Genomic DNA, 26,766 nt, shown 5'->3' on the forward strand with positions numbered 1-26,766 from the left:
TGGTTCAGCCTGGCCGGGCAGAGCCGGGAGCGGTGCCGGGAGCAGCGCTGCCTGAGTCCTGCCTGAGCTCTGCCTGAGCTCTGAGCCCTACCTGAGCCCAGCCTGGCTCTGCCTGAGCGCTGCCTGAGCTCTGCCTGAGCCCTGCCTGAGCTCTGCCTGAGCCCTGCCTGAGCTCTGCCTGAGCCCTGCCTGAGCTCTGCTTGAGCGCTGGGTGAGCCCTGCCTGAGCCCTGCCTGAGCGCTGGGTGAGCTATGAGTGAGTGCTGGGTGAGCTGTGAGTGAGCCCTGCCTGGCGCTGCCTGAGCTCTGTTTGAGCCCAGCCTGGCCCTGCCTGGCGCTGCCTGAGCTCTGTTTGAGCCCAGCCTGGCCCTGCCTGGCGCTGCCTGAGCTCTGTTTGAGCCCAGCCTGGCGCTGCCTGAGCCCTGTTTGAGCCCAGCCTGGCCCTGCCTGGCGCTGCCGCTGCCCGGGCCCGGCTCAGGGCCGGCGGGGCTGCAGCGCTGCCGCCCATCCGCGGAGCCCGCGGCGCTCGGGCCTCGCTGGCAGCGCCCCTGATCTCTGCAATACGCACTCTGCAATAACCGGGGGTGTCTGCTGATCCTCTCGTGTCCTGCAGGTGATGCTGCTGGAGGTTTTACTGTTGGGTTTACAGTAATTTTTATAGCACTGGGTTAAATAGAACTGGTGTCACACAGATGTGCTCTTACACAGCCGATTTTCCATTTTCTGCTTTGCCCCAAAGTTTGCAGAGCAAACAGACTTTTACCAAAATACTAAAGAAAAGTCTGGCCCCAGCATCCTCCAGCTGCCCTGCTGACTGATCAGGACAGCAGTGCACAGGGGCCAGTCCCAGTACTGAGCAGAAAGATGATCCCTGCCTCTTCTGAAGCTCACCATGTAAATCTGGCTCCATTTGACCAAAGGCAGAACCCAGGAGAGTAGTGCTAGGATTCACAATTCCATATAAGATTAATTAATTAGAATAATTGTAAGGGATACACATTAAGATCCCTTAAGAACCACAACCAAAATCATAATTTTTTTTCCCTTTTGACTCTAGATATAAATCTTCATGGGTTCAAATAACATTTTAAAGAAGAACTATCAGGGTCTTATATAATCAGCTTGTCCTGATTTCCAAGAAAGCTCATGGTTTTGCTCATGCAAGTGAAGTAATTTAATAAGTGCTTTAAAATCCTTTTCCTTATGTGGGAGGGCATCTTAAACTTAGGGCTTTTTTTTTTTCCTTACTTCTTATGGCATTTTTAATGAAGCATTAATATATGCAGAACATCCCACCAACCCTCCTTCCATAGCTCTCTTTTACAAACAATATTTGTAAAGTATACCATAGCTTGTCTTTTAAAATAGAAACAGATTGCTGAACAGGTTTTATGTCCTTTATTAGACTAGAAGATGCTGAATTTAGGGCATTATTTAGTCTAATCCCTTCAAGAGTATGTTTTGTGTATTACATAAACAGGGTTTCTTCCATCTTAAAAACAATAATACAACTATATATTACATCTTTTTATATGACAACAGCTGTGATCTCCTCTGTGCTGGAGACTTCATGATACTGCTGTCACCCATAGTGCTGTTTATTTTTCCACAACTACTTTGGCACTGGTGTTTTTACAGTGTCCTCAACAGGAGTGAGCCTGCTTTTCTAAAAACAAGATTTTAATGGTGCATCTGAATTGAGTCCTGTACTGCCAGCATAGTTAACAAATGCTCATTTGAGCTAGGACTGCTAAAGTTTACCAAAATGTCATGGAAAACTCTGCATTTCAAGTGTTAACAAAGCCCCTGAATTCACTTATCTCCCCAAATTAGAGTCAGCTAGGCTTCCCAGCAGCTCCTGTGATGTTCCAAGTTGCCCAGCTCAGGCAGCCTGCACTGAAGTCTTGCTTTGCCACAAGCACCTTCCCGCACTGTCCATATTCCTGTATGCTGCACTCCCCTGAAGCCTTGTTGACTGTCTTCAGCCAGACAAAACTCCCATCCCAAATGAACTTCTGGAACCATGTCTACTCTATGACCATTGGTGCTTTCAGTTACTTTTCCAGCCCATTCCTCCCTCTCACTCTGGAGCAACCCCACCATTCCTCTCTGGACTCCAAACAACCTTCCTCCCTGGATTCCTGATTTGTGCCATTTTACTGCCTGGACCTTTCCTTACCAGGAATGGACAGGCTTCCTGGCCTGCCTGCATGGCCTCATTCCCACAGGCAGCAATGCAGAGGAGTTTTCTCAGCTTGGCCATGATTCCCTTGTCCCCTGGTAGGGTGTGGAGCTCCAGGTGCCCGTGGCTGTCTCTTTGCTACCAGCCTTTAGCAGCTGCAGCAGCTTTTCACCCTCCCCTTGGCTGCTTTCCTACACCAGCCTGAGTGGGAGCAGGCTCCCAGCCTTCCCTGGGTGGGCACAGGGAGCAGGGAGTTCTCCAGGCCAGTTTGCTTCACCAGAAACTCAGGTAAAGCTACTGATTATGAATGGCTTTTTAAAACATTCAGCTTCAGAGTGTTTAAGTACTGCTATTGGAGATGCAGGTGTGGGACACAGGAAAATAGTGAATGCATTTGGAGTATTCAGAAAGCTTTTGTTTCCATTGTTTAGTGTAAAGCTGTAAAAGGTGTCTTCTAGAAAAATTCCTGAGAATTCACCTTAGAGTATTGACATTAGTGATTGTCTTTGGAGTGGGTAGGAGTTGTGATGCTCTCAGGTTGCTTATATTTGTGAAGTTTGACTCCATCTCTTTGAAACAATGCAAGCAAAGCCACAGTAAAAAGAGCAAGTGCAGCAGAAGGGACCTGCAAAACTCCTTTTAGCTGCCTCTGGAGTTGGTTTTGTGAGTTAAATCAGATTCTTTTGGGGTGGAGAGAAGGAAAAAAGATAAAAGCTGCTCAAAGGTGTGACAGTGGGACTGTAATACTGCAGTATGGCACTTAGCATAGCCTAAATCTCATTCCATCTTGTTTGATCTGGTGGGAATAACAGTCTGGCAAAGGATTATCAAGGGCTCATATTGAGTGGTTTTGGGTGCTGCTTCTAGGGTAAAGCTTCTCCCTTTCATCTATCTGGTTATCTCTGTAATCTTTTTCAAGGGCTTTTTCAAAGCAAGGAGATAAATCAGTTAAGGGATAGCAGTGTTACCATCTGGATAATGATGCCAACCCACAACTTCACCAAGAGGTGTTAGAGCTACCTAAGTTAGGCAGGTCAATATGTTTTTTTTTCTATTTTCAGCTTGTGATGACTTCAAAAAACTATTTGAGCCCACAACAAACTTTGAGGAGTGTATAGGATGGAAAAGACAGGGATACTGCTGAGTGGAAGGGGAGACATTTATCAAGATAAATGACAGTTACAGTAAGAAAACTCACAGGAGTTTCTCAGCTATCTTTTTAATACAAGGGACAGTTCTTTGTAGCAGCTAACAAACATCTAACATATCTAACAATTACTGCTGACCAGAGCATTTGAGTGCTGACATGAGTGGAAATGTGAGACATTTCTGACTTCTGAAGCACCTCCACTCATCAGGATGGCATCCTTGATGGCATCCTTGACCCTTCCTTGCCTGCATCTCCCACCTGCTGCTCAGTCTGCTCATCCCATGTGGGCCCCTCATTGCTACAAGAGGCCAAGTTTATCTAAAAAGCACAATTTCCTGCTGTCCCATTCCCCCAGTTTTTCTAAACCTTGGGATTTAAAATAAACCTGCGGATGTGCCTAATCTCTCTGCAGTTCATGATGCTGATGCCTTTGCTGGGAATGAAGTGAGCTGCACCCAAAGCACTTTGTGGCTGCAGCAAGTAGTGTTTTAGTTGCCTTTTTCCCTGTAGACCCTGTGCTGCTCCCCAGGGACCATTGGGAAGGAGCAGGCTGAAGGTTTTCAGGGAGCTGACCAGGTGCAAAAAGTCAGGTTTACTTTAGCTGGATAAAATAAATAAATTCTTTCCCTGTCTTTCTGCCTGTAACAGATTGCTTCTCTGTTGTGGTTTGTTGCTGTGCAAAAAATTCCAAGTGATTCCTTACAGTGTATTTGTACCTGGTGTGGACCCCTCAGCAGTAGCTCACAAGGCAGTTGTTACCAAAATTTAAGAGCTCTCAAGTGCACCAAGGCCAACATGAGGAACTGTTTCTGTGCTCAGTAGCTTTATTTCTCTGAAGCATCTCAACTCTCCAGTCATCCTGTTCATCCTTGTTTTGTCTCCCCCCAGACAATATGTCCTGGGCTTCAGCAAGGAGGGACTGTGGAGTCTGGATGCTGCATAGGGACATCGCAGCGGTGCTGGGAATCCCCTCGTGCTGTGCTATTCCATTCCCACCCTGTGCTCAGAGGTGAAGCTGCCTCGGGTTCTTTGGTTGCACAGTTGCACGCTTCACTCTCTCCCTGCCAAACTCCACGAGCAGGGCTGCACGAGGGGACAGGCAGCTCCTCCTGGTGCTCCCAGCCAGGCTCTGACACAAGTTACTGAGGAAAGGCAAGCCCTTGCTGATGTAACAGCAGCTTTACTCACAGGCACCCAAGGGTACTGTGACCCTGCGTCTTCCTACCAACTCCTCTGGTCTGTCAGGTTTGGTGGGCTCATCTGAGGCTTCCCAGAGCTGCAGCATCACTCAGGGATCTTGGCTGCTCCTCTCTTACCATCTTACGCCAGGAGAAGCCTGTGTGTGTGAAACATGGGCTCTTCAGTACTTTTGCTTTCCTTAAGCCTTGCCTGATTCACTGCCTACTGCTGCCAGCTGCCAGCAGGCACGTACCAGGGAGCAGTGCTGCCTTCAAATCTGTGAACTCTTCGTGCAGGAACGCAGGGTTCCGCCAAAGGCTTGTTTGTTGGAAGGAGCAGCAAACATAAACACAGCTCTGCCTCCACAGCCACCATCCTGCAGCAGTGGGTGTGTATTTATAGGCACAACTTTGCCGTTCTCTGTGTTACCATCTCCCTTGACCCCTGTGCCCCCCACCCCTTCACCAGATGTGCACAACAACCATCTGCCTTCTCCCAGTGGGACTGGGAATGTTCCTGCCGCGTTACTAAAAGCCAGCGGGCTCCCTCACTGGCAGAGCAGCTGTGCTGGTGCACCCTGCACTCCCAGAAAGGAATGCATGAGCCAGACCCAGACCCGCTCCCTGCCCAGTGGCTGCACTGGCAGCAGGACCCCCTGCCCTGTGGGCTGGTGCCTGTGCAGTGCTGGAAGTGCTGTGCTGACAGCCTGTCTTAGAAGAGGAACGTACCAGGAGCTCTATTAGTCTCCACTTGAAATGGGGTCTGTTGTTTGTGCATTATCTTAATGTCAGTTTTGCTGTAAATAGCACAAATATAAGCAAATTTTAGAAGGAAACTCCAAGATGATCGTATCTGTTACATGAAGAGATAGAAGCAGAAAAGGAGAAGAAAATTGTATTCAAAGCTATATTTAAGTGTGGCAGCGCTAGCTTGGCCTACTTAATGAATTAGTATCTCAACAGATGAGCACTTACAGTGTTTGTTTTACAAATATGCTGTCACTCAACAATACTGTGTACTAGAATGTTGGCTGAAAGGTGACCCTGTGTTGTAATGCATCACCACAGTTGCCCCTTTTAGCTTTGCAATGTTTTATTTGTGGAGTTCCCACATGATGACTCTATGTGTGACATCCTGTGACAATGTGTAAGAGAGCCAGGCCGTGCCTTACCCAAGCCCTCTGGGGCTAGTGCAGCACTTCCTGAGGATTGAGATGGGATTCCTGTGCCAGGAATCTCCTCAGGGCATGGTGGATGTTCACCAGTGCCCCACCTTTCATGCTGGAAGTTGCACTCTCAGCGTCTGCAGCAGCTGGAGATGATTCTCTCCTTCTCTAAAGGTTACCAGTGCAGCACTGAGCCCGAGTCTGTGCGTCAGAGCTGTCATTTCAAGCCATCTGCAACATGCTGCTGCTTATTTAAATGTTAACTTGTTTGCTCCTCAAACATGCAAGAAAGGAGATGAAGATCATGGAACAATTATATAGAGCTTTGCAAGGCTTCCTTGTTCACTTCCTTCCTCAGACAAGTAGGACCATCTGAGGAAAATTTTGCAGGAGGGAAGAAGGCAATTAATTTCTGTTGCAGATCCTGAATTTACAGATTTTTTTTTTTTTTTAGCGGTGCACTGGAAGCTTATGTTCAATCAGTGAGAACAAGAGAGGGAAAGGAGTTTGCACCAGTCTATCCCATAATGGTTCAGCTGCTGCAGAAAGCCATGTCAACCCTTCAGTGACACACCTGGGCAATGCTCTCACACCAGGGAATGGATGGGAACACAGCTGAGGGCTTTGGTGCCACATAAGTATTCATTGTTCATGTAAATGATCCCCAAGTACATCAGCTTTACAATGAAATGTTTACCTACTTCATGTCTGAAACTTCTGTCTTCTTGCTTTATGTTCACATTACAGGAACTCACTTATACAGAAATATTAAAAGGAAATTGTACAACTTTTATGTGCTGTAATTCTACATCTAATTGAAACATTCTTAAGCATTCCTTTTGAATTTAGAAAAGTATAAAATTAGAACTCAAATATTACAGTGTAATTGCTGAATAGCTCAAATAAGGAAGCAGCTCTTTTCCTACAAGTAGAGTTTTAAACAGTTGAATACATTTTAGCCATATTCAGAAAATTGTACTTTTGAAATGTTTGAATCATCAGTTTCCATCTAAAGATCACTAATTTTAACACAAGGAAAAATATTTATAACTAACCTAAATGCTTCTCTATTGCACTGCTATTTGCTTAGAAATAATTTATATTGATTTCAACTCTTCTTGCTTAAACTGTAATAAAGAACATTAAATATCCAATCCTGAAAATAGTATTTGAATTTCTTCACTAGCTTCCTAATGGCAAAGCATTAAAATATACTTTGGATGGGTTCATGTAAAGACTTCCATGCAGAATGTGCTCATTGCTGCAGGGCTGACTTCATGATTAGTCTTCTTCATTTTATAAAATACACAACACCAAATTTTAATGAATTTATTTGAAATAATATACAAGAATATAGTGTGCAAAAATCTTAGGGGCAACATCATGTAGACGTGTCATAAACTGAAATTTACAGTTGTGATTCTTAAAAAAAACCCAACGCACAGCTGTTTAGTACAGGAAGAGCCATGATTGTAAATGTTCACAGCAGAAGCAATTGTAATCCTAATGCAGCTGCTCTAATTTTAGACAGTTGGAGGAGAAAAAAAAGTAAAGTGCAAGTGTTGCACATATAGTTAAGTGCAAAGTTTGCCCCCACCATAAAGATGTCTTATGGCAAAATAAAATATTGTAGAATATGTGGCAAAGACAAAACACGGAGTTATAACTATGATGGTGATGATATCAACAGCACCACTTTTCTTGAGATAATGCTATTTATTTATTTCATCCTGTCCGGGCCATTGTTTCCACCACAAAATGACAGCTCTAACTAGTGCCAGCTGATGCAAAAATATCTCCCTTGTGGCTACAAGTATTCTAAGTGGCATCCCAAGCAGCAGCTCCCTTGCTACATCACACCACACCCTCCATTCCCACGTTCTGGTAACTTGCTGGCAGCTGGGCAGGCTGGGAAGCTGGAAGCTGATAATACACTTTGCCATTTCAGAAAATCCCAGGCCCCAGAATTGCAATTAATAATACAGTTGTGCAATACATATTAATCAGCAATAAGAATCAATGTATATAAACAGCTGTTACATATTTTAAAATTCCCCTTTTTGTACATTTTCTTTTAAAAATAAACATTTATACATATCTCCTTCGCCTCTTTCTAAAGTACTTTAGCACCACAGGATATCCATTTTCAAGCCTATATTACCTGATACATAATGAAGTTTGGAAGAAAAATAAGGCAATTTGGTTTAAAATGCTGATAGTTTTTAGCTTACTTAATGTTCTATTGTAAAAAGCAAATCTGCACTCAGATCATTTCCACGATGGTGCCAGTATTTTATGGTCACACACAGTCACAACAAATAGTAAGACCTTGATCTTGCATCTTCTCGCCATCAAGCAACAGCCACTTTGTAAATACAGAGTTAACAGGAAAATTCATGCTTAATGCTGTTGTGAGCCCTGAGAAAAGAGAAGAGAAAACCAGGTTAGTGGTTACCAAGCAAAGGGTCCAACACTTGTTTTCAAAGCCACAAGTATCTCTAATCATTGGTCAGTTGTTCAGAAGAAAACAAAAAGGCCAAAGCAGACAGTTTTATTCCCTGATCATCAAAAGACCATCATGACTTCTGTGTCATTCTGTGTCACAGCCTGGAGCCCACTGTCATTACAGACTAAGGTCACCAGACTGCTAACAGCTCAGTTCACTGAACTGGAACAATTACAAAGGCTATTTCCTGCTGTAACACTGAGTAATGGCTTCTACAGATCCTGTTCTCTTGGCCTGAAGACTGTAGGGACAAGGAAAATCCTACTACAAGGCAGGGCAAGAAAGCCTTACTGAGGCAAGCCCATCACTACTCAGCTACACACGAACACACCTCTGAGTTGCTTGAGGCTCACAGGTGAGCCTGTGATCTCACCACCCAAAGCTCAAAACTGCACTAGTGTAAGAGCAGAATAAATAAATAATATTATTTTAACTAAACCCACAGGGAAATGTAACAGAAGCTGTCACTGTTGATTAAAATAGAATGCAGTGAACAGAAAAACAGCTTGTTCCTAGCAGCTGGGATTTGGTAGAACCTTCTGCAACAAGGGACTGGAAACTGCACAAAGTATGTGCAGCAGAAAGAAGCAACTCAGTGTTGGAGCATTTCTTATTCAGTCTTAAGGCAACACTTGTATATGCTCTTGAGAAAAAAGCCTCATTTACACATCAAAGGAAAGGGGGTAACTTGAGGATGAAATATTACACCACATGGATGGATGGTTTCACCAGCCATGTAGGTGAAGTCCACACCACCCTTCAAGCTCCTACCCAGCCATTAAACGGAAGAACTTGGCAAGCACTCTGTGCACCTCAGTGGATCTTTCCTTCCAATCTACTTTTCTAGTTGAACAAGCAGAATCTCCTTTTTTTGATGTTTGCTTTACATGATGTTTCAGCTTTAAAGCTCTTCTCTTTCTTAATACATGCTCCACCTACTAATACATTGCTGCAGACTCTGGCTTTCTAACAAGTGGAAAACAATTTATTTTCCTACAGAAGTAGTGTTATCTACTGTATTTATTTTATAATGGAACAGACTAATAAATGAAAGGCATTCATGGGGAAAAAGTATTTTGCTCCTATAAATTTTGCTCCCATATTATTTTGCTGATATAAATTATCAGCAAGAAAACTAGGTAAAGAAAAGGCCTTTACAGAAGATAAAAAAGTTCAAGTACAACCTTACGAACTCACTTCAAAGTGAAAGACCACGTGCCCTTCCTTTGCATTTCACAAACACACTAACTTTCAGTACAACAGAATCCTCAGAACTCTCATAAAATATTCAGACAGACCCTCTCCTGATCTGTCTCCTGCCAAACTGCCAAAAGCAGGTTACACAACACAGGAGAGTAAATGAAGGCTTCAGCTACTAAGAAAGCAGCTTATTCTGTAGAGAACACACTGTAGCCACCCATCTGAACACAGGTAACAGCATGATGAAACCGCCTCACAAACATACAGAATTCGTTCGTTTTCTTTTCCAACAGTCAGGATTTAAACGCTTCTGCTCCTCTGCCAAGGCCTTGGCTTCTAGTGTGTACATCCTTCTTTCCTCATTTTTCATCTTCTTCCACCTGTCGCCAAGTATCACACTTATGGCTCTGCAAGATAAATGTTTACAGTACAGTCAGGACAGTGCTAAGAAATACCAGGATTTTTTTTTTTTGTTTTTATCTGAACACTTTAAAAAAGATGTGAGTTAAATGTGGAATTAACACACAAGGAAGAAATCAGCTGTATGTTGAAAATTGTAACAATCGTATTTGTGATTATCTTCTCATAGTTCTTTTAGTAGTTAAACAGCTGAGACTTCTGTGTTAGCTGAGCATGGGTCAATGCACATTTTAACGTTTCAAAGGGTGTACATACAGCAACTGGCATAAACCAGCAAAATAGAGAAGTTGCAAAAACCACCACCAAATGGTAACTCACATTTGTTTTGCTCTACTTTGATACTAGAAGATCATATGACAGATTTGCTGAAAATATGTTCTCTAATAATTAGAGCAATGAACTGAATATGACCTCAGCCAAATATTTGATTAACTGCAAGTCCCCATGTCTATTTAATCAATATCTGTAGCTTCTTCCACCTTCAATCCATCCTGGGTGGAACATACTGCTAAGTTTCCATTCCTGTGCAAATGGAACTATTTGTTCTAATACATCTATCACCATTTCCAGAAACTGAATTAATTCCTTTCCTTACAAACTCTAGGTCTTTTGACAACATTTCCCTGTACTAGCCTGCCATGTTGCTTAACTGCACTCCCAAATGTTGGATCAATATCCCATTAAAGCTTTAACTCCGTCTTTTAGCAGAATGAAAATCTCCAAACAACAGCTCTTTTATCAATGACTATTAAAGCTATGAAGTGGTTTGTACTTTGGCTTCAGATTACAGCAATGAGAGTTCTGTGACTGGCTGTAAGAAAAAGGTGAACACAACTAAGTCCTTTTCTTTCTCCTATTAATAAAATTCCTTGCTGGCAGCGAAGACACTCAAACAGAATCAAGACAATTAGAGTGTCATCAACTATTTCCATAACATGGCACACACAGCAATCCTGAATGCTGTTCTGCACCACAGAAAAAAAAAATGGATTTGACTCCTGCAAGGCTGTGTGGTGCTGTTCAGGTTTCCGTGAGCTGCAGAGCGCTCAGGGACCACATCCCAGAGTGCCCAGACAGCCCCTGAGCCTGCACTGCCCTGTGCTCTGATGACTCCTTAGAGAAAACTTCTCCAGGGAACACCACATCCCATTGCCATCAAACCCCTCTGCACAGCCTGTCTCTTTGGCAATGGGATTTCTGTTTTTCTGTCCAAACTGAGAACCAGTATCTTTGGTCTGTCATCAGAAGCAAACATACCCAGTTTAATGAGAAGATTTTTCATCTTCTGACAGTATCCAGAGGCATATCACCAGTAACCTGTCTGCTCTGGGTCATCCAGCTTCTGTACTGGATCACTCACACCCTCAGGAAAGAACACGGTGACCCAGAGAGCAGGTCTGCTGTAAAAGCCGTTGCCTTCCCAAATAAAGATGCACCATGAAATCTTTTAAACAAAAATATAATTTCCCTCATCTCTAGGAAGTCCACTACTCAAATAATTTCTGAACACACAACCAAGTTCAACTACAGTTATGGTGTTACAGTGAAGAATATCCAGAAAATGAACAAATGCAGCCCTAACACCAGTTTTTCAAATAGGATCTTGCAGTCCTTTAAGTATCGTGACTCTTGACTTCTGCTTTGAATGTTTACAAGCTCACTGCCTTGCTGTCTTGCCTTGAGCTGCTTTGTCTCAAAATAGGCCATTTAACTCAGAATACCTCAAGTTCTGTACTTTCTTACTCCCGTAAGGAAGTAACAGCAGTAAACATAAGAACTCCACTGTACAGAAGTGGCTACTATGTTGTAAGATCTACACAGTAATCTGAAAATGACAGAAACTTACATTTAAAAAACATGAGAGTTGCCTCCCAGCAGCTAAATTAATGAATGCCTCAGCAACACTTGAGTGACAGTAGCTGAATGCCTGTATCAATTATCACTAATGCTATTTCTGCCACCCTGTGTTTTATGGATGCCATGGAACTGCAGCCAAAAGCTGCAGTGCCTTCCAAGCAGGACAGTGAGCAGTGCATTTTGAACCGTACTTGTAACTTTGTCATCTCTTTCCTTCAAGGTAAACCTGCTCACTGTCCTGCTTGCTCATTGAAATATTCATTTTCACATCCATGCAGCCACAGCTCCAGTTCACTGCATCCATTTGAAATCAGCATTTTCAGCTAAATTTACAACCATCATAAACTTTCCTGGCTGACATTCTGTTCCATTTCTCATTGATAGTTGCAATCAGTGTGAAGGCAGCAGATCTGCTTCACTGAACTCACTATAAACATTACACAACATCATTGTCAGGACACACAAGACTGGCTGGGATTGTTTGGCTGGATTTTATATTTCAGCACCAGTTACAGCCTCCTTATTAGAACATTATAAAATAAAACACCTTTCAAAGCCCTGCCAACTTTAATTTTTACCAGATTTAGTTCAAGAATTTTTATGTCACAATGCAATTTTTACAGTGACAGCTTTTATAAAATTACACACAGTAAAAAATCTGATTGTAAGATCAGTCCGTGTTCGTGTGTTTTGGTTTCTATTTACATATGCACAATTAGCACCAAATATTACTTTAAATATATGTAATGGAAATCTTAATAAAAATGTTTAAAAGCAAACATGCTAGAGATTAAGAACAAAATAACAAACTAACAAAGACCCATCCAAACACAGTCATACAATTCTTCCTGCAAGTTTCAACAGATTGTTGAATGCTTTTAGGGCAAGAAAAATTTAGCAATGAGCTGTCTGGATGATGATCTTTGAGATGTCCTAACTTATCAGTACTCCACTCTTCAACAGGATATAGAGACTGGAAATAAATGCTTGTAACTTCAGGACCAATTTGCAATAATACGTCAAGACTTAATTAGAAGAACCAGAAACTCCCTTTTTTCCATTACAGCACAAAAGCAGAGCAGCTCATCACTGTAAACAACAGTTCTGTATTTGTGCCTCTGCCAGTGCACACATGCATGTATCAGTTGCTTTACCCCAATGTTTTATCAGAAGGTAAGTTTGCCAAAAATGGTTTGCATCATGTTCACTGAGTACTGAAAATATTCACAGTCCACCCATAAACCACCCTTTATGTTAACATCTTTCAAAACTTATTCTTAAAACAATACACACATTTTATTTCCAATGCAACATTTAGCCTATTTAAATCTTCAAGTGGGACACAGATATTCTTCTAACTCACCAGTAATAGCAAAACTAGTTTGTATCATTACCTGTTGTCTTTCCCTGGATACATCTGAGTGTATTCAACTCTGTATTTTTTGGCAAAAAGCATGAAGGCATTCATTGGTCTTTTGCACTTGTTTGGAGAAGTGGCACTCACAGTACTTGCAGTCCCTGAGCTGTGGCTTTTGCCAGCTTTGCTGTACAAGGGATTGGAGGAAAGATGTGACGATGCAGCAGAGGCACAGTTTTTACTACTGCATTCTGATCTCTCAGCATCCTGATTGTTCGCTCCCGCACAGGACAGCGAGGCGCGACGCTGGCGAGCCATGCTGCTGAGCACATACACGGCAGACGAGTCCATCGGGGTGAAATCGTAACTACAGGGAAAGGACAGATCATAAAGCCAGCCAGTAATTTTCAGGTTAAACCCCTAAATGTCTGTGCACTCTTCAATTTTACTACAATTCTAGTATTTTGCCCTTTTTTGTGTGACACAATGATTTGTGCTTGATGTGGATGTCAGTGTGAAAAACAAAAAACTACAGGACTTTGGCAGGTAAGTTAGTATTTTCTTCAGTGTGATGAAGACTGCAACTTTCTGTGTTCTGCTATGTACTTTCCTCAGCTATGTATCTGTTAACTATATTATGTCTTAAAACTCCATTCTCTTTTTAAACACACTTTTTTCTTTCTGCTTCTGTCCTTACCATAAACCTGATCAAACCTGATCAGTGAATGACAGGTACAGAAAGGAAAGAAATGCAAAGAGTTCACTTGCAAACATATACTAATGGCAAATATGAAACCACCATATTAAAATAAATTACATTATATTCACTTCAGTACAAATAACCTCTCTGGGCGGTGGAACACGCACTATTTTACACACAAACCGCCCGGCGAGGTCAGAGCCCTGCGCGGAGCCCGTGACTCGGCAGTATTCGATGCTCTGCTGACAAACGCCTGCCCTCTAGTGACAAAACCGCGACATTCCCCTCCAGGTATCTGAACAGCGGAGGTGACTTGTTTGCATGAAATTCAGACCTCCGAATACGACAAACTCTTGCAATTTTTAGCTGACCAATGACTACAATTAACTTCTAATCACTAAAGAAGCAGTTTTGCTCCACAGACTGTTGCCATCTCCAGGTGGGAAAAGCACTCTTGGAAAGGGGCTACTCAAATCATAAATCTAAACCACTAAGTTACCACCACAAGATAAACACAGAAGGTATACATGCTAAGGCTCCTCTTACCTATTGCTCAGTGTGGCTACAGTTGCATGATTTATGGCCAAAATAAGGGTTTTGAAGAGCTTTTTTGTTAATATCAAGCAGAACTACTAGCAAGGAAATACTGCATGTGGCAGCCCAGCCCCTATCTGCAAAGGCAGCTCCTCTCGTGGGACAGAACCACAGGGAAGAGTGGAGCCCAAGGAGTGGCCTGCACCACCCCTCGTCAGAAAAGTGCAAAGAAGGGATAATGCTGACCATCCTGCAGGCTCTCACAAGATAAGGAGAAAGGACCTCTGTTCCACAACAGGCCAGAACCCTTCCTATTCCTGATCTCCTTCCCATAAAACAGAAACAGCATTTTGTTTTTAGTTCTTCTGTCCTGTTATCACAGCTGCAGCTGCTGCATGCTCCTTACCCAGTCACTCCCTTCTGCCCAGAAAGACAAGGAACTTGAAGTACAAGGCAGTATTCAGCTGGGCTGCAAACTAGTAAGGAGCCAGAAATCCAGATTTTTCAATGAGATGTCGCTACCATGACTCTAACAGCTAACTTGGAGTAACCAGGAGTTAACAAAAATGTCCAGACAGCAAATGAATAAAGCCAAGCAATCTGAACTTTTTCTATGCCAGGCTGAAATCATACAAGAGCTCTCAGGACTTGAACTGCAAATAGCATCTTAAATTCCTTTTTTTCTGCTGTAAAAAACCAAAGTGAAACTAGATTAAAAACAGATGCTAAAAAGACACTAACATCATAGGAAAAGATGGATTTTACTAAACCTTAAAATCTCAAAACAGTATGGAAAAATCTTTATAATTTCCCTAGACTCTTAGAGTAATTTATGTTGAACAGGACTTCTGAAGGTTATCTGGTTGAAGTTCTAGCTCAGGTAAACCCCAAAGTGAATAAAACTCTGAAGTTAGGCAAGTTTGATCTAATATATAAAAAGAATGCCAAAAAACAGAATACACAAAAATAATAAGATTATGAACATACTGTGTTCTAGAGCCACTGCACATGCATTTACCACTAAGAAACTACTCAGGTAATTCAGATATATTGTTGTATATGAAGCGTGAGATAACAGCTGGCAGACATACTATTGTCAGAAAATTGTACTAGGTTTTTCAAACATAATCCACTTTATCTGGAGAATTTATAAAGACAATATATATATTTACTGCTTTATCTAATCTGCCTTAAACTATCATAAAAAGAGGCTAAAAATTTATTTCACTCCAAGGCACGACTTTGCAGTTTAGCAGAGCACTAATTACACAGCCTTCCTAGTACTGAATATTATTTTTTCCCTGTCATTTATCTCATATTGCCAAAACTATTCTCTCTTTCCTCTATATAATGCTTCAAGTTCTTCCAGACTTAAGGTGCCTACTCATTAAATACAAGAACCACTGAGGCCACTTTATCCAAAAATTACCTTTTAAATGTATCAAAAACACCTGAATCATCAAAGTTAATGGCATCAGGGTGTCCAGGAGGTAGACACAGATCTCCAAGATGCATTTCACAGCATGGAATGCCATGCTGTACCACAGTCAAGCTTGGATAAAAAGATGACCAACCTGAAGTGGTAAAGAGTTAAATTAGACAAACGGCCAGACAATCTCTCCAGTTCTTCATTGGAGCAATCCTATATCTTGAAATTACATAATTTTATAAAAATGTTCTGATGTAGTTTCTTTCACACAAGAAAAATCAGAAATTCTTACCTAGGGAATTGTTATTGCAAACAGTTCATTTTTATCTCAAATAAAATCTCATTCTAGCAAAAAAGGAATCAAATCCTGGAGACTTTTACCATCAGAAGTTCCATTTTTAACAAGTGAGAAAAGCCTCCTTTATTTGAAGTTTTCCTGTCTCCCCCCACCCCGGTCTGTCTACTTTCCTGAGCTCCATTGATACACTCAGTGAAATCTTTCCTTATGAGATAGGCAGTATTCCAGGAGCTTTATGGCTTTACAGGTTTTTTTGTTTGTTCATCTTCCGGATTTCTTTACAAAGATAGCAAACTGTTTCTACACCACAACTTTTATCACTTTCATGAACAGTATGGGATACCAAAAAAATCTGCAGTCACTTTCTGAGAATATTTTAATATGCAAGCAAGTGTACTTGAGGTATTTCATACCTTTATTTTTAACATAAAATGGATGATCGAGTCTGCATTCTACGGTAAGCAAGCCATCCTCCACTGTGCCAGGATCAAAAGTCAGCTTCAGCACTGACTCACCACAGGAAATGCTTTCTTCATGAGAAATCAACTTCAAACCATTGGAACCATAGTCCTGTTAACACACACAAGTTCAAAAAATTTCCCCCAAGAAAAGCATATACCTGTACATACTCTAGGTGTATACTCATTACCATACATTGTATTAAAAATAACAATATTCTAATTTGTGTTTCTATCCAGCTATAAATTAATAAAGATGACACACATTCAAAACATACATAAATTAATTCAGTTCAAGTGCCTTTCTGTGAGATCCACAAACAGCACAGTGATCAGCTCTAAACAACATTCATGTCAACATATTTTCCTGAGACAGTAATTAAAGGCACAGGGGTAATGTAAGAATCAAAATATTTGCTACAAGTATTGCAGTGAGTTTGTCAGAACTAACAACTACCTTGTAAGGACTGACTGGGAGATTTTCCTCTTTTCCACAGCTTTCAGATCTTGCAAACTCTTCAACATCCTGCCACTCTTTATTGCGTCCTTTATGAAAGCACAAGCGAGAGCCTAACAGATTTTTTCAAGGAAAAAAAGAACATTAGTGTTTGGTAAAAAAGTCTGTGCTACAAGAAAAAAACAACTACAAGATAAAACAAATACTGATTTCATGACACATGTTATTTTACCTTTTAGAAAACAATGCCAGACAGTTGAGGGCCAGGAATGGCACCATCCTAAATCATCATCATCTGAAAGTGATGACATGCAGAAAATGCCAGATTCTGATTCACTATTTGCCTATTAAAAAAAAGCAAAATGGTGTTGGTATTTTACTGCACAGGATTTTAGGGCTGGTCTTATATGTCTTAAGACAGTCTCTAATTTACACTTGTGGCATCATTTCGCCTTAAATACTAATAGGAATGTAACATGAAGACAAAGATTAAAGGAATGCAATAAATGTGAATGGATTGTTTTCATGTCCTTTCTGAGATGCATCCTGACATTTTTGGGTTTCATTCTCTGAGATTCATTTAATCCCTATGGATTATTTTATGTTCATGTGTGAGCATTTTACACCTCATCATTCCTTAGTCATCTACAGAATCATTTAAAGCACATTACTTTATGGTCCAGTTACTGGAAAGCTGTAGGCTCAAGGCAGTTGTAGATAAATCCCTGGAGAAAATTCACCGTTGTTAACAAATTTCAGATACTAATTAATAAATGGGAGTAGGAGACACTGGACTGATGGGTTTTGCACCTCAGAGGAGAGGGATCCATATTTCCTTTTCAGGCATCAAATGAGATAACATTTTTTTAAAGCTTGCTAAAGAAGGAATCACAATAGAAGCAGAGCTTTCTTAGAAAGTGATCTCGTCACAAAAAATATGAAACAGTACTACAAGTCTGCCCTGTGTGGTAAAAAGAAAAGTAACAGAAAATCTACCTTAAATAGCAATAGTATTAACACTAAACAGAATTTTTTTAAGCTAGTTTCCCTTGTAAAAAAACTTAACCCATTGCTCATACATGTTTTAAAATGTTTCAGAACAACTCACCCTTTCATGTCTGACTGGTGTTTCATCCACATCATTCTTGGAGAAGTTAGGATCATTGTTTGAAGATCCTGGTGGAGGACGTGCATAGGAATGTAAACTTTTGCTCGTTGCTATAATGCGAACAGGAGATGATCTACAACAGAAACATGTATTTTAAAATATCTCACATTAAGACAACATGAGACTTTGCTGCCATTGCTCTAAAATGCTTTTATTGCAAATATTTCTGTTTGCATGAGCTGAACACCAAACAAACCTCCCACACACTAGTATTCCAATGGGATTATTAAAGGGCACAAGCTCAGGCAAAGAGAATGCTTAGCGTAACTCCTGCATAGGTTCCATATAGCACCCAAATGACAGTATTACTTCTACAGTGGCATCTCCTTAGCACAATGCTGAACTTTTTACAAATTTTCTGATTAAAAACCTAAAAAAAGCTGTACAATAAAAAGTGAAGCCCAGAAATTTCCAAGATCCCACACTTGCTGCTCACAGCCTTACAGAATTTACAGATCACAAACCTGAGACAGTTATCACTGAAATATACATTGCATTAGATTTCCAATTAGCTGTTAAAAAAAAAATTAAAATCTGAAGTCTGTGCACTAGGAAGCTTTAAAATTTAATGTAAGAAATTCCTCCTAGTTTTTATCTGCTGCTTCACATGAGGTAAATGTCCATAATTTCTGAGCCTGCTGTGGATAGGCAATGTCTTTACATCATCCTATGTCATTCATGGCTGGAAATTAAGCAGCTTTTGCACCAGGCTCTAAGATGAGTTCTGTGCATACTTTCACAGAACAAATAACAAGACAAAAAAATAGGGCTCCAGTTCAAAGTCAGAGGGTGTAAAGAGTGAAAGAAATATTTTGGAGACAGGATTATAAATCTCTATTGTTCAAAACCGAAATGAGTGTCAGTACCTGTTATAAAAAGCGCACTGCATCAAAGGACTCTGAGGACTTGTGGCTATATTTGCTAATTCTGTCAACCAGTTCACCCCATTCTCACAAGAATAAGCATTTTCTGGATTGCTGTTTGAGGTATGTTGGCTCCATGAAGGCCTTGAACATTCCTGATGTGAAACATCAGCACCAAGCTGAAAAAGTGCAGGTGGGGTAGAATCTGTCTGCACAGCCTGTAATTCAGGAAGATCATCTACAAACAAATGCACAAATTACCATAATTATACTCAGTTCTCTGCTGTCTCTCAATTTGACACCAAACCTTGCAAATTTGATTAAAAAAACCAAACTACAATAAAGTAATTTTGTTTTCTCATATGACAACTACCAACATTTCACAAACCCTGTTCATAAAAATGGCCACAGAAACAGTAACATCTCTAGTCAACTATATAGTCACACAAGAAATTTAAGAAAAAATTAGGTAACTATATAAAAATGTAGTTTTGATTTTAAAGTTTTTAGTAGATTGACCAGTTCACACAGAACTATACTGCAGTATTATTCAAAAACAACACGCTTCACTAAAATACTAAAAGATTCCACAAAGACAACTAAATTATCTGTCCTTGAAGGTATGACACTAAAAAAATTCAACATCAGACCATGTTCAAGGTAAAAGGCTTCTACCAGGGAACCAAAGTTAAATAACTCAGATTAAATAAATCATGAAAGCTGGGTATACAGCCTGGTAGGGTGAATACCCATCAACAATATACACCTTTCCTATCCCACACAGAGTAAGAGAAAAGACCCCAGCTTGTTAAAAGAAGTCTGTGCTATGTGCTGTCATATAACTAAGTATCATTATTCTTAATCACTCCATAATTTAAATAAATGTGTTAATATTTCACAGATTATATTGATACTTTCTAAGGTATATGGTTTTTCTCCAATCCGTAAGAACTGAAGTAACCTTCCTCTATCCCAGAATCTTTATTTGCAGCACATCTAAAGCAACGTGATTCCCCTTTAGGAGGAGCTCTTGAGCTTTCTGTTTGTTTTTCTTGAGCCAAAAAACCCTGTTCCTCTGGGGATTAGAAGCAGAAATTTGTGGCTCGGAGTTCAAGAACATATTTGAGTCAACAGGCCAGTGTGTCAGGACTGGAAATGGGTTAAAGGGAAAAGTGACTGCAAATACCTTCAGATGTCACAATTCCCTGCCCTACTCAAGTTAAAAATCAGCAATTTCATTCAATCAGCTTCCAATAATTTCAGTATAGGAAATCTAAAACAAAATTCAGAATTCAGTTTCCTCTGAAAAAATCTTGTTATTTACCAAGTTCCATGTGTTCATCACAGGATGCATATCCAGGAGAAGAGGGCAGGTTTTCATTACACTTCAGCAACTCCAGTGACTCGTTCATCCCTGAAGTTCTCTTGTCCACTACCAGAAGGAGTTTCTGAACTGCATTAGGCATTTGATTGGTCTTCACTTCCCACACCATGTTAGGATGCTCCAAAGTATCTGACTTTAGAAAGACAGAGGTTAGAAATTTGTATACATGTGAACTGCTTTAAGTTGCATATGATATTCTACTTCATTACCAGGGCCCTAAATCCTCATTAGTCTGTTGAGTATCACAGCATATTTTAGGGGTGTCTAGATACAATCTTGTACAATCCTTACAGAAAACAGAGCTAACTCTGAAGTCAAGAGGCTACCTGGGGCGCTGGCCACTTGAGTTTCTAGTATCTTGAAGAACGGAGACTCCCTGGCACTTCCCCTGTTCCAGAACCACTCTTGCTGTAAAGAAGTTGTTCCTCATGCAGGTTTGAACTTCCCACAGCCTGTGCCCACTGCCTTCAAGAGTCTGGAGTTACCTCAACCACCACTCAAGCCAAGATAAACAACATTCACTAGGTACCCTAAGCCACTCAGCCCATCACAAAAGGCCATCAGATGGGTCAGACAAGATTTGATTTTGGCTAATCTGTCCTGGCTATTCCAGACAACTTCTTGCCTTACAAAGAGGGTGGACATGGCTGTCAGGACAATTTGCCCCATAAAATACCTGAAAGCTAAGGCTGACCAGTCTGTAGTTTCCCCACATTCCCCTCCTTGAGGCCTGGTGTGACATTTTCTTTCTCCAGTTATTGGGGGCCATCCTGCTGCCAAATCCACTGCTTTCTGGAGACCATCCTCACAATACATCCCTGCCCAGGGCAGGGGGCCTGGAACTAGATGACCTTTAAGGTCCTTTCAAACCCAAAACATTCTGTGACCCACGACTGACACTGGCCTGGAGGGATCCCATCTGGCCCCACTGCCTCAGGCACAGATGCCTCACAGAACCAGCCTGCCCCTCACTTACTCCACGTCTATCACAGACAAAGAAATATCTTGCTCTTTCAGAGGCAAGCTGCTACACTCAGGGACTTGAGAAACCTGGGAACAGGCCTGGAAAATGAAGAGCAAAGCAAAAATGCTGTCCTCAGCCTTGTGAGATCAGGCCTCCTGTGCCATTTAGGATCAGGCCCATATCTTCCCCAATTGCCCTTTCAGCACTGGTGTCTCTGCAGAAGCCTTTTCCACTCCCCTTCCCATCTCTGGCCTCCAGGAAGAGTCTCAAACACACTGGACTCCTAAAATCCTTCACTGTGTTGCAAATGGAGAGATGAAGATGCCTCTACTGGAAGATTTCACTTCAGTTTCATTTCCCCAAATCCTAGTAAAGTAACGTTTACACCAAACTCACTATGTCAGATCATCTTCAGCAGAGAACTGTGTGCTTATTCTACACAACCACTGTCTCTAAAACCTGGTAAATAATGTTATCCCAATCTTTAGTAATTTGGTTATCTACTTCTTTTTTTTTTTTTTTAAGATGAGGATGAATTAAAGCTACCATAACATGATTAGCTTGTACTTTAATGAAGTGTCCTTGAAAAGATAATCATGAGTCTCTCATGAAAGAGCAGAAAACAGCTCATAAGAAAGAAAACTTGAGAAGTCTGCCATATGCATGTCCACTAAGTAAGCTACATTAGAGAAATACCAACAACAGCTGAAAAAAGCACAATAGTTTCATATCATAGAATGAGTGGGTTGGAAGTGACTCCTGGAGGTCGTCTAGCCCAGGACTAACCCTCTACTCTAAAGCAGGTTCACCTACAGCAGGTTGCACAGGTTCATGTCCAGGAGGGTTTTGACTGGAAAATTTCTACCCTTCTGATCTCCTAATCTTTCAAATATATGTAAAACTTATATAAACTTGCATACTAAACATAAAAAGGTGTTTGATTCTACTCAAATGGCACTACTACAAAGCTACATCAGCTTATTGTGATTTTAAGGTGGAGAAGAAAGATCACAGAAATGAGAATACAAAACTCAAACTATCAGTGACATTATTTTCAGCTCCAGAAAACATCTTTAACAAAATTTATACCCCTGTCACCCATGAGTGACTGTAAAATTAGGGAACACCACAAGAGCAGATAGCTCAGTTATTTCTGAACAGAAAAACCAGACCTCAGAAGTACAGATCAGGACCTTGAAGATTATCTCCAACTAATCAACTCTGAAAAGACACTCCTTGTTTTTCTGGCTTATCTACGTCTTTCCTTTCCCTCCTTCTGCCCTGTTGTTTGTTTTATTTTTCCCTCTATTTTTGTTCTCTTCCTTTCCCATTTTTCTTCCAAAATGAAAAAGCAAACTTATTTCTAGAATGTTACCTTCTCCTTCCTTCCTTCCTGCAGGTGCCAAGACTTGAAAGTCTGTGTCCAACACTCTGAAGGTCAGAGATAAGGTACAGATACAAAATGCTAGTCTGACAAGAAAGATACTTGTTTGAGAAATGAATTATTCCTCCAAGTCACAAGAATTTCTCCAAACCAACGCCATCTGTGTACAAAAGCCAAAAAATCCTCTAACAAATGAATTACAATGAAACTGAAAGAGAATTACAAAGAAAAACAAACCACCCAACTTTACTTTTCAATTTTTTTATTCTACTTGATTAAAGCCTGCTTTGGACATCATGTCCTGTTCTCCTAAGCCTTTCAATGGTTTGAACATGAAGGGATTGGCCATTAACTAGCCTGTAAAGATATTTTAAAATTCAACTTTGTGTTGAAAATTTGTTGTGTCAGATGTTGTCTAGAACCATGCTTCACAGGACTGTAATTACCGCGGCTGTCTTGGGAGGCTAAATGAAATTACTACTTCGTGCTTTAAAGTAAGTTAATTTGTCACGATAAAACAAATGGCGCTACTAACAAAGACTTTACTAATTGAACTATGTCTATTTCTGAGGGCCAAAAATAAACTTGGGGAAAAAGTAAATAAAGACTGTGGCTGAGAAAGGGTTCAGCAGGAACCGGGCAGCATCCACCCAAACCGCACTGCGCAGGAATGCCTGGGTGGAAGCGCTTCCCGTGGCTTTTTTCCTTCTGCTATTTGCCTTTCTTCCCCCAACCTACTGACGAAGTTTCAGGCCAGGTCTACGCCTGAGCAATAAGCTGGACGGAGTTTAATTTGGAGAACAGCTTCTCCAAGCAAAACACAACATACTGGCAAGACTGGATCTACACCAGGGACTTTTCCTGGCGCAGCTGCTTTGATCAGGAATCCTCGCTGCACATCCCCGGCCGTGCCAGAGCGCGCAGCCGAGGCACAGCGTGATTCACCATGTTTTCGAAGCCCGGGCGGCCTGTTCGCTGACGCAGGGCGGGCCGCGCTGCCCCCGCCGCCCCAGCCCTGCCGCGGGCCCCTGAGGCCGGTGCTGGCAGGGCGGCTCGGGACCCCCGGACGAGCCCCGCCGGGACCCCCGGACGAGCCCCCCCGGGCCCCCCTCACACGCAGCCCCTCGGGGCCTCCCCCCCGCCCGTCACGTGACCTTGTTTACACCCGCGGCCGCACGGCGCACGCGCGCTCGGCCCCATTCATTCGAACTGCGTAACACCGGCCGGGGGGGCCCCCCCGCGCCCCGGCCGCCGCTCCCCCCGCGGGGCTCACCCGCACCCACCGGCACCCCAAACACTGCCCGTCCCGCAGAGCTGCTGCTCCCGCAGCGGGCACAGCGCCCTCGCTCTGACAGACCGCGGCGGGCAGCGGCTCCCCGGGGAAAACAAGGGGGGGGACAACCCCCCTATTCCGCTCGTTCTCATGGTTTGAAAGAGCACAAAGAGGGCAGGTACACCCCGCGAGTTTCAACCCAGCGGTGCGGCAGGGTGGCGGCTCCGCGGAACCGGTCAGGGAAGGCGCACAGTAAACAATATCCGATGTTCCCGTCGCCGTCAAAAGACTGGACTCCGCGACCGCTTCAACTCGACCCGCGGCCGCGACCACTCTTCTCTGACCTACCGAAGCCCTCCCGTCCCCCGCCGGAGCCTCGCAGCCCCCAAAAGCGGCAGCTCGAAACTTTGTAGCACTTACCGAACCCGTCGCCATTACCGAGTTCCCCTCGGCTGCCCCCCCGCCCCGTCCTCTCGACGGGTCCCGCCCCCTACGGGCGCTGCTCGGGCGCTGAGTGGCCGGAGGCGACGTTGCTCAATTCACAGCCCCTTCCTATTGGCTAGTTGGCCTGCCTGTTAGGACTCCTCCCGGAGGGCGGGCATGTTTTGACTCTCCTGCACAGCGGATTGCACGGCGTTGCACATCAATCACCCCCGTGCGGCGCTCCGATTGGCCCATGTCACCGCCAGCGCGCGCAGAGGCACTCTGGGAGCTGTAGTCACCACCGCCGCCCGCGCCTGCCCACGGGTCCGCGATAAGACGACAGCCCCCAGGATGCCCCGCGCGGCCCCCGCGCTAGTAAACAAGCGGTGCGGGACACGTGTAGCCGGCCCGGCCGCGGCCCGCCCCGCACGGCCCCGCAGAGCCCCTCAAGGCCCCGCGCGGCCGCGCTGAGCCCGGGCCGCGGCGGCGGCGCGGAGGGCAAAGGAGCTTGCTAAAGGTCAGGGAGTGAGTCAGCAGCTGCGCTCGGCCTCGTCCCTGGTCCCTCTTTCATTGAAAAGGCACTGGTGGGAGCTTAGGCCCAAAATACAAGTTGGGGTGGGTAGGAGAAAATAAATTAAATCCGTGCAGGTTTATCAGTCCAGTAATGTTTCCCAGACAGTCGCATACATTTATTACCAAAATAACAGTGTGGTTTGGTTAAACATTACTATTGAGACATTTTCCCACTTTTACCCATTAACACCAAGAGATCAGAGAGATCAGACTCCTCCAGAGACCACATCTTCGTCACAAAACACATTAATTACTGTGCATGGTGTGATAGAAAACAAGTACACACAAAATTCAGAAATAGAAACTGATGGACAGTTGTAATATTTTGCAACTGTTGGGATTTTCCCAACAAATGCACTTCTTTCTTAGCCTTCTGTCAGCATCATTCCAGAAATGAGCACGTGTCTGAGATCCTGTCTCAGAAGCTTTGCTGTAATTTGGTATCTGGGCCAGTTCTGCCTTTCAGGCATGCTAACATAGCACTGCATGAAAATAAGAAAAAAAAATAACACAAGTTCAAGCGAACTGGTTCCCTGTTTGGTTAGTGGCCACTAGAGGGAATGCTGGATTGTTGTTCCCACAGGCCTACAAAGGTAACACAATAAAAAAGGAAATTATACCATATTTGTATTTGGCATCACGACACAGCTGTTGGCACATCAGTTTGAGATTTGCCTTTTCCACGAAGTAATAGTTTGCCTGTCAGCAAAGTCATTGCACCTGTAGGCACTGCTTGAAGACAGATATTACTCTGAAAAACATCCAGTATCTTCCGCAGTGTGAACTGGAAACTCTTGCTCTCTGTAAGCAAGCTTAGCTTTAAAGAGAAGTAGAAAAGTGAATCTCATGGAATTTAACTCAAAATCTTCTGTGCTTAGTGACCAAACAAACATGTGCTTAATGACCTTTACATATTCCCAATTTGAAAATATTATTTAAATAAGTGCCTTGAGGAAAATAATCTCAAAAGTAATACTGAGATTCAAATATTAAGTGACTAGACAGCTTATTGTAATATCAGCTGTCTAGCCCACATCCCACAAGCTCACATTTTGTCTGTATTTGCAGTTCAGGCTTTTTCTAAATAACTGATACATCTTTATATAAAAAAGCTTTCATGACATCCCATGTCTAAAATACATTCTTTTAATAAATAGAAAGCTGGTAAACCAGGAACAATCTTTTTTACACCACTCCACAATAAAATTAATTTTAAGGCTGTGTTTCTTCCCCTTCTTTTGATCTCCCTAACACATCTGAACAGCCTTTAGGCTCTTTGGAGAGACATCTAAGCTTCTTGGGCATTTTAATGCCTTTCAGCCAGATCGAGGCAGGGCAGAAGAGCTGGGCTTGCAGATGCCTCCACTCTGCAAAGTGCCTTCTGTGCCTGGGGTACAGCCCTTGCCATGTAAAACTCACAATGTGCTCTTCTGAAAGCTCCCTCTGACACAGTGGGGAGATGGAAATGGCAGAGGCCTGATCGAGCAGCTACAGGAGATACAAAATCCTGTCTCGAGTCCCATCTTCCTTCAGAAGTTTGTTGGCCTAAAGGATATGAATCTTCTTAAGGAGCACATTTCCACCCTGCTATGTTCTTTTTGGACCCAAAACAAAATAGCTTCACAGCTATTTACTGTGAAGATTCACAGTTCTCTACAAAAGCTTCCTGCATGAGTGTTAGCTGTGAAGCCCAGTCCTCTGAGATCCACTGGCCCAGATTCCAGACACAGGTCTAGACAAGTAAATACCATTGCTGAATTAGAGCCTCAGTATCACACTGGAATCTATGACATACCCAGAGAGCACAAAAATATGAATCCTACCTAAGACTGAGATTAAAATC

General features: G+C 42.5%; 2 protein-coding genes across 4 annotated transcripts in view; one reads left to right on the top strand and one right to left on the bottom strand.

Annotated features, from left to right (window-relative positions):
• The window catches only part of COG5 (component of oligomeric golgi complex 5), a 174,508-nt gene extending 166,531 nt beyond the window's left edge, over positions 1–7,977 (top strand). Inside the window, exon 22 of the mRNA XM_041474602.1 lies at positions 6,130–7,977. Coding sequence (XP_041330536.1) covers positions 6,130–6,244 — 115 coding nt within the window. The 3' untranslated portion in view covers positions 6,245–7,977. The remainder of the gene's footprint in view (positions 1–6,129) is intronic.
• Positions 6,991–24,483, bottom strand: HBP1 (HMG-box transcription factor 1). 3 transcript variants are annotated; one of them, XM_041474603.1, is made up of 11 exons: positions 24,348–24,483; positions 20,247–20,439; positions 18,926–19,160; positions 18,000–18,132; positions 17,124–17,235; positions 16,892–17,004; positions 16,390–16,546; positions 15,679–15,823; positions 13,053–13,382; positions 9,647–9,788; positions 6,991–8,093 (listed from the first exon to the last, which is right to left on the bottom strand). In XM_041474603.1, the coding sequence occupies exons 1-11, from the start codon at positions 24,360–24,362 to the stop codon at positions 8,076–8,078; spliced, it is 1,593 nt and encodes a 530-aa protein (XP_041330537.1). In that variant the 5' UTR covers positions 24,363–24,483; the 3' UTR covers positions 6,991–8,075. The 3 variants fall into 3 exon arrangements, with proteins under 3 accessions (XP_041330537.1, XP_041330538.1, XP_041330539.1); XM_041474604.1 differs by having other exon boundaries at positions 20,247–20,435; positions 24,348–24,469; XM_041474605.1 differs by lacking the exon at positions 24,348–24,483 and adding an exon at positions 23,484–23,764.
• Between the last annotated feature and the right edge of the window lie 2,283 nt (positions 24,484–26,766).

The sequence above is a fragment of the Pyrgilauda ruficollis genome, unplaced genomic scaffold, assembly GCF_017590135.1.
Source record: "Pyrgilauda ruficollis isolate IOZ18807 unplaced genomic scaffold, ASM1759013v1 scaffold33, whole genome shotgun sequence".
Classification (NCBI taxonomy): domain Eukaryota; kingdom Metazoa; phylum Chordata; class Aves; order Passeriformes; family Passeridae; genus Pyrgilauda; species Pyrgilauda ruficollis.

What these genes read in the sequence shown, in the direction of transcription:
- HBP1 (XM_041474603.1), bottom strand. An exon ending in ATTTTATGTTAAAAATAAAG is followed by an intron (nt 15,824 to 16,389) that starts GTATGAAATACC and finishes TTACCACTTCAG; the next exon opens with GTTGGTCATCTTTTTATCCA. An exon ending in TATCCAGGGAAAGACAACAG is followed by an intron (nt 9,789 to 13,052) that starts GTAATGATACAA and finishes TTTATCTTGCAG; the next exon opens with AGCCATAAGTGTGATACTTG.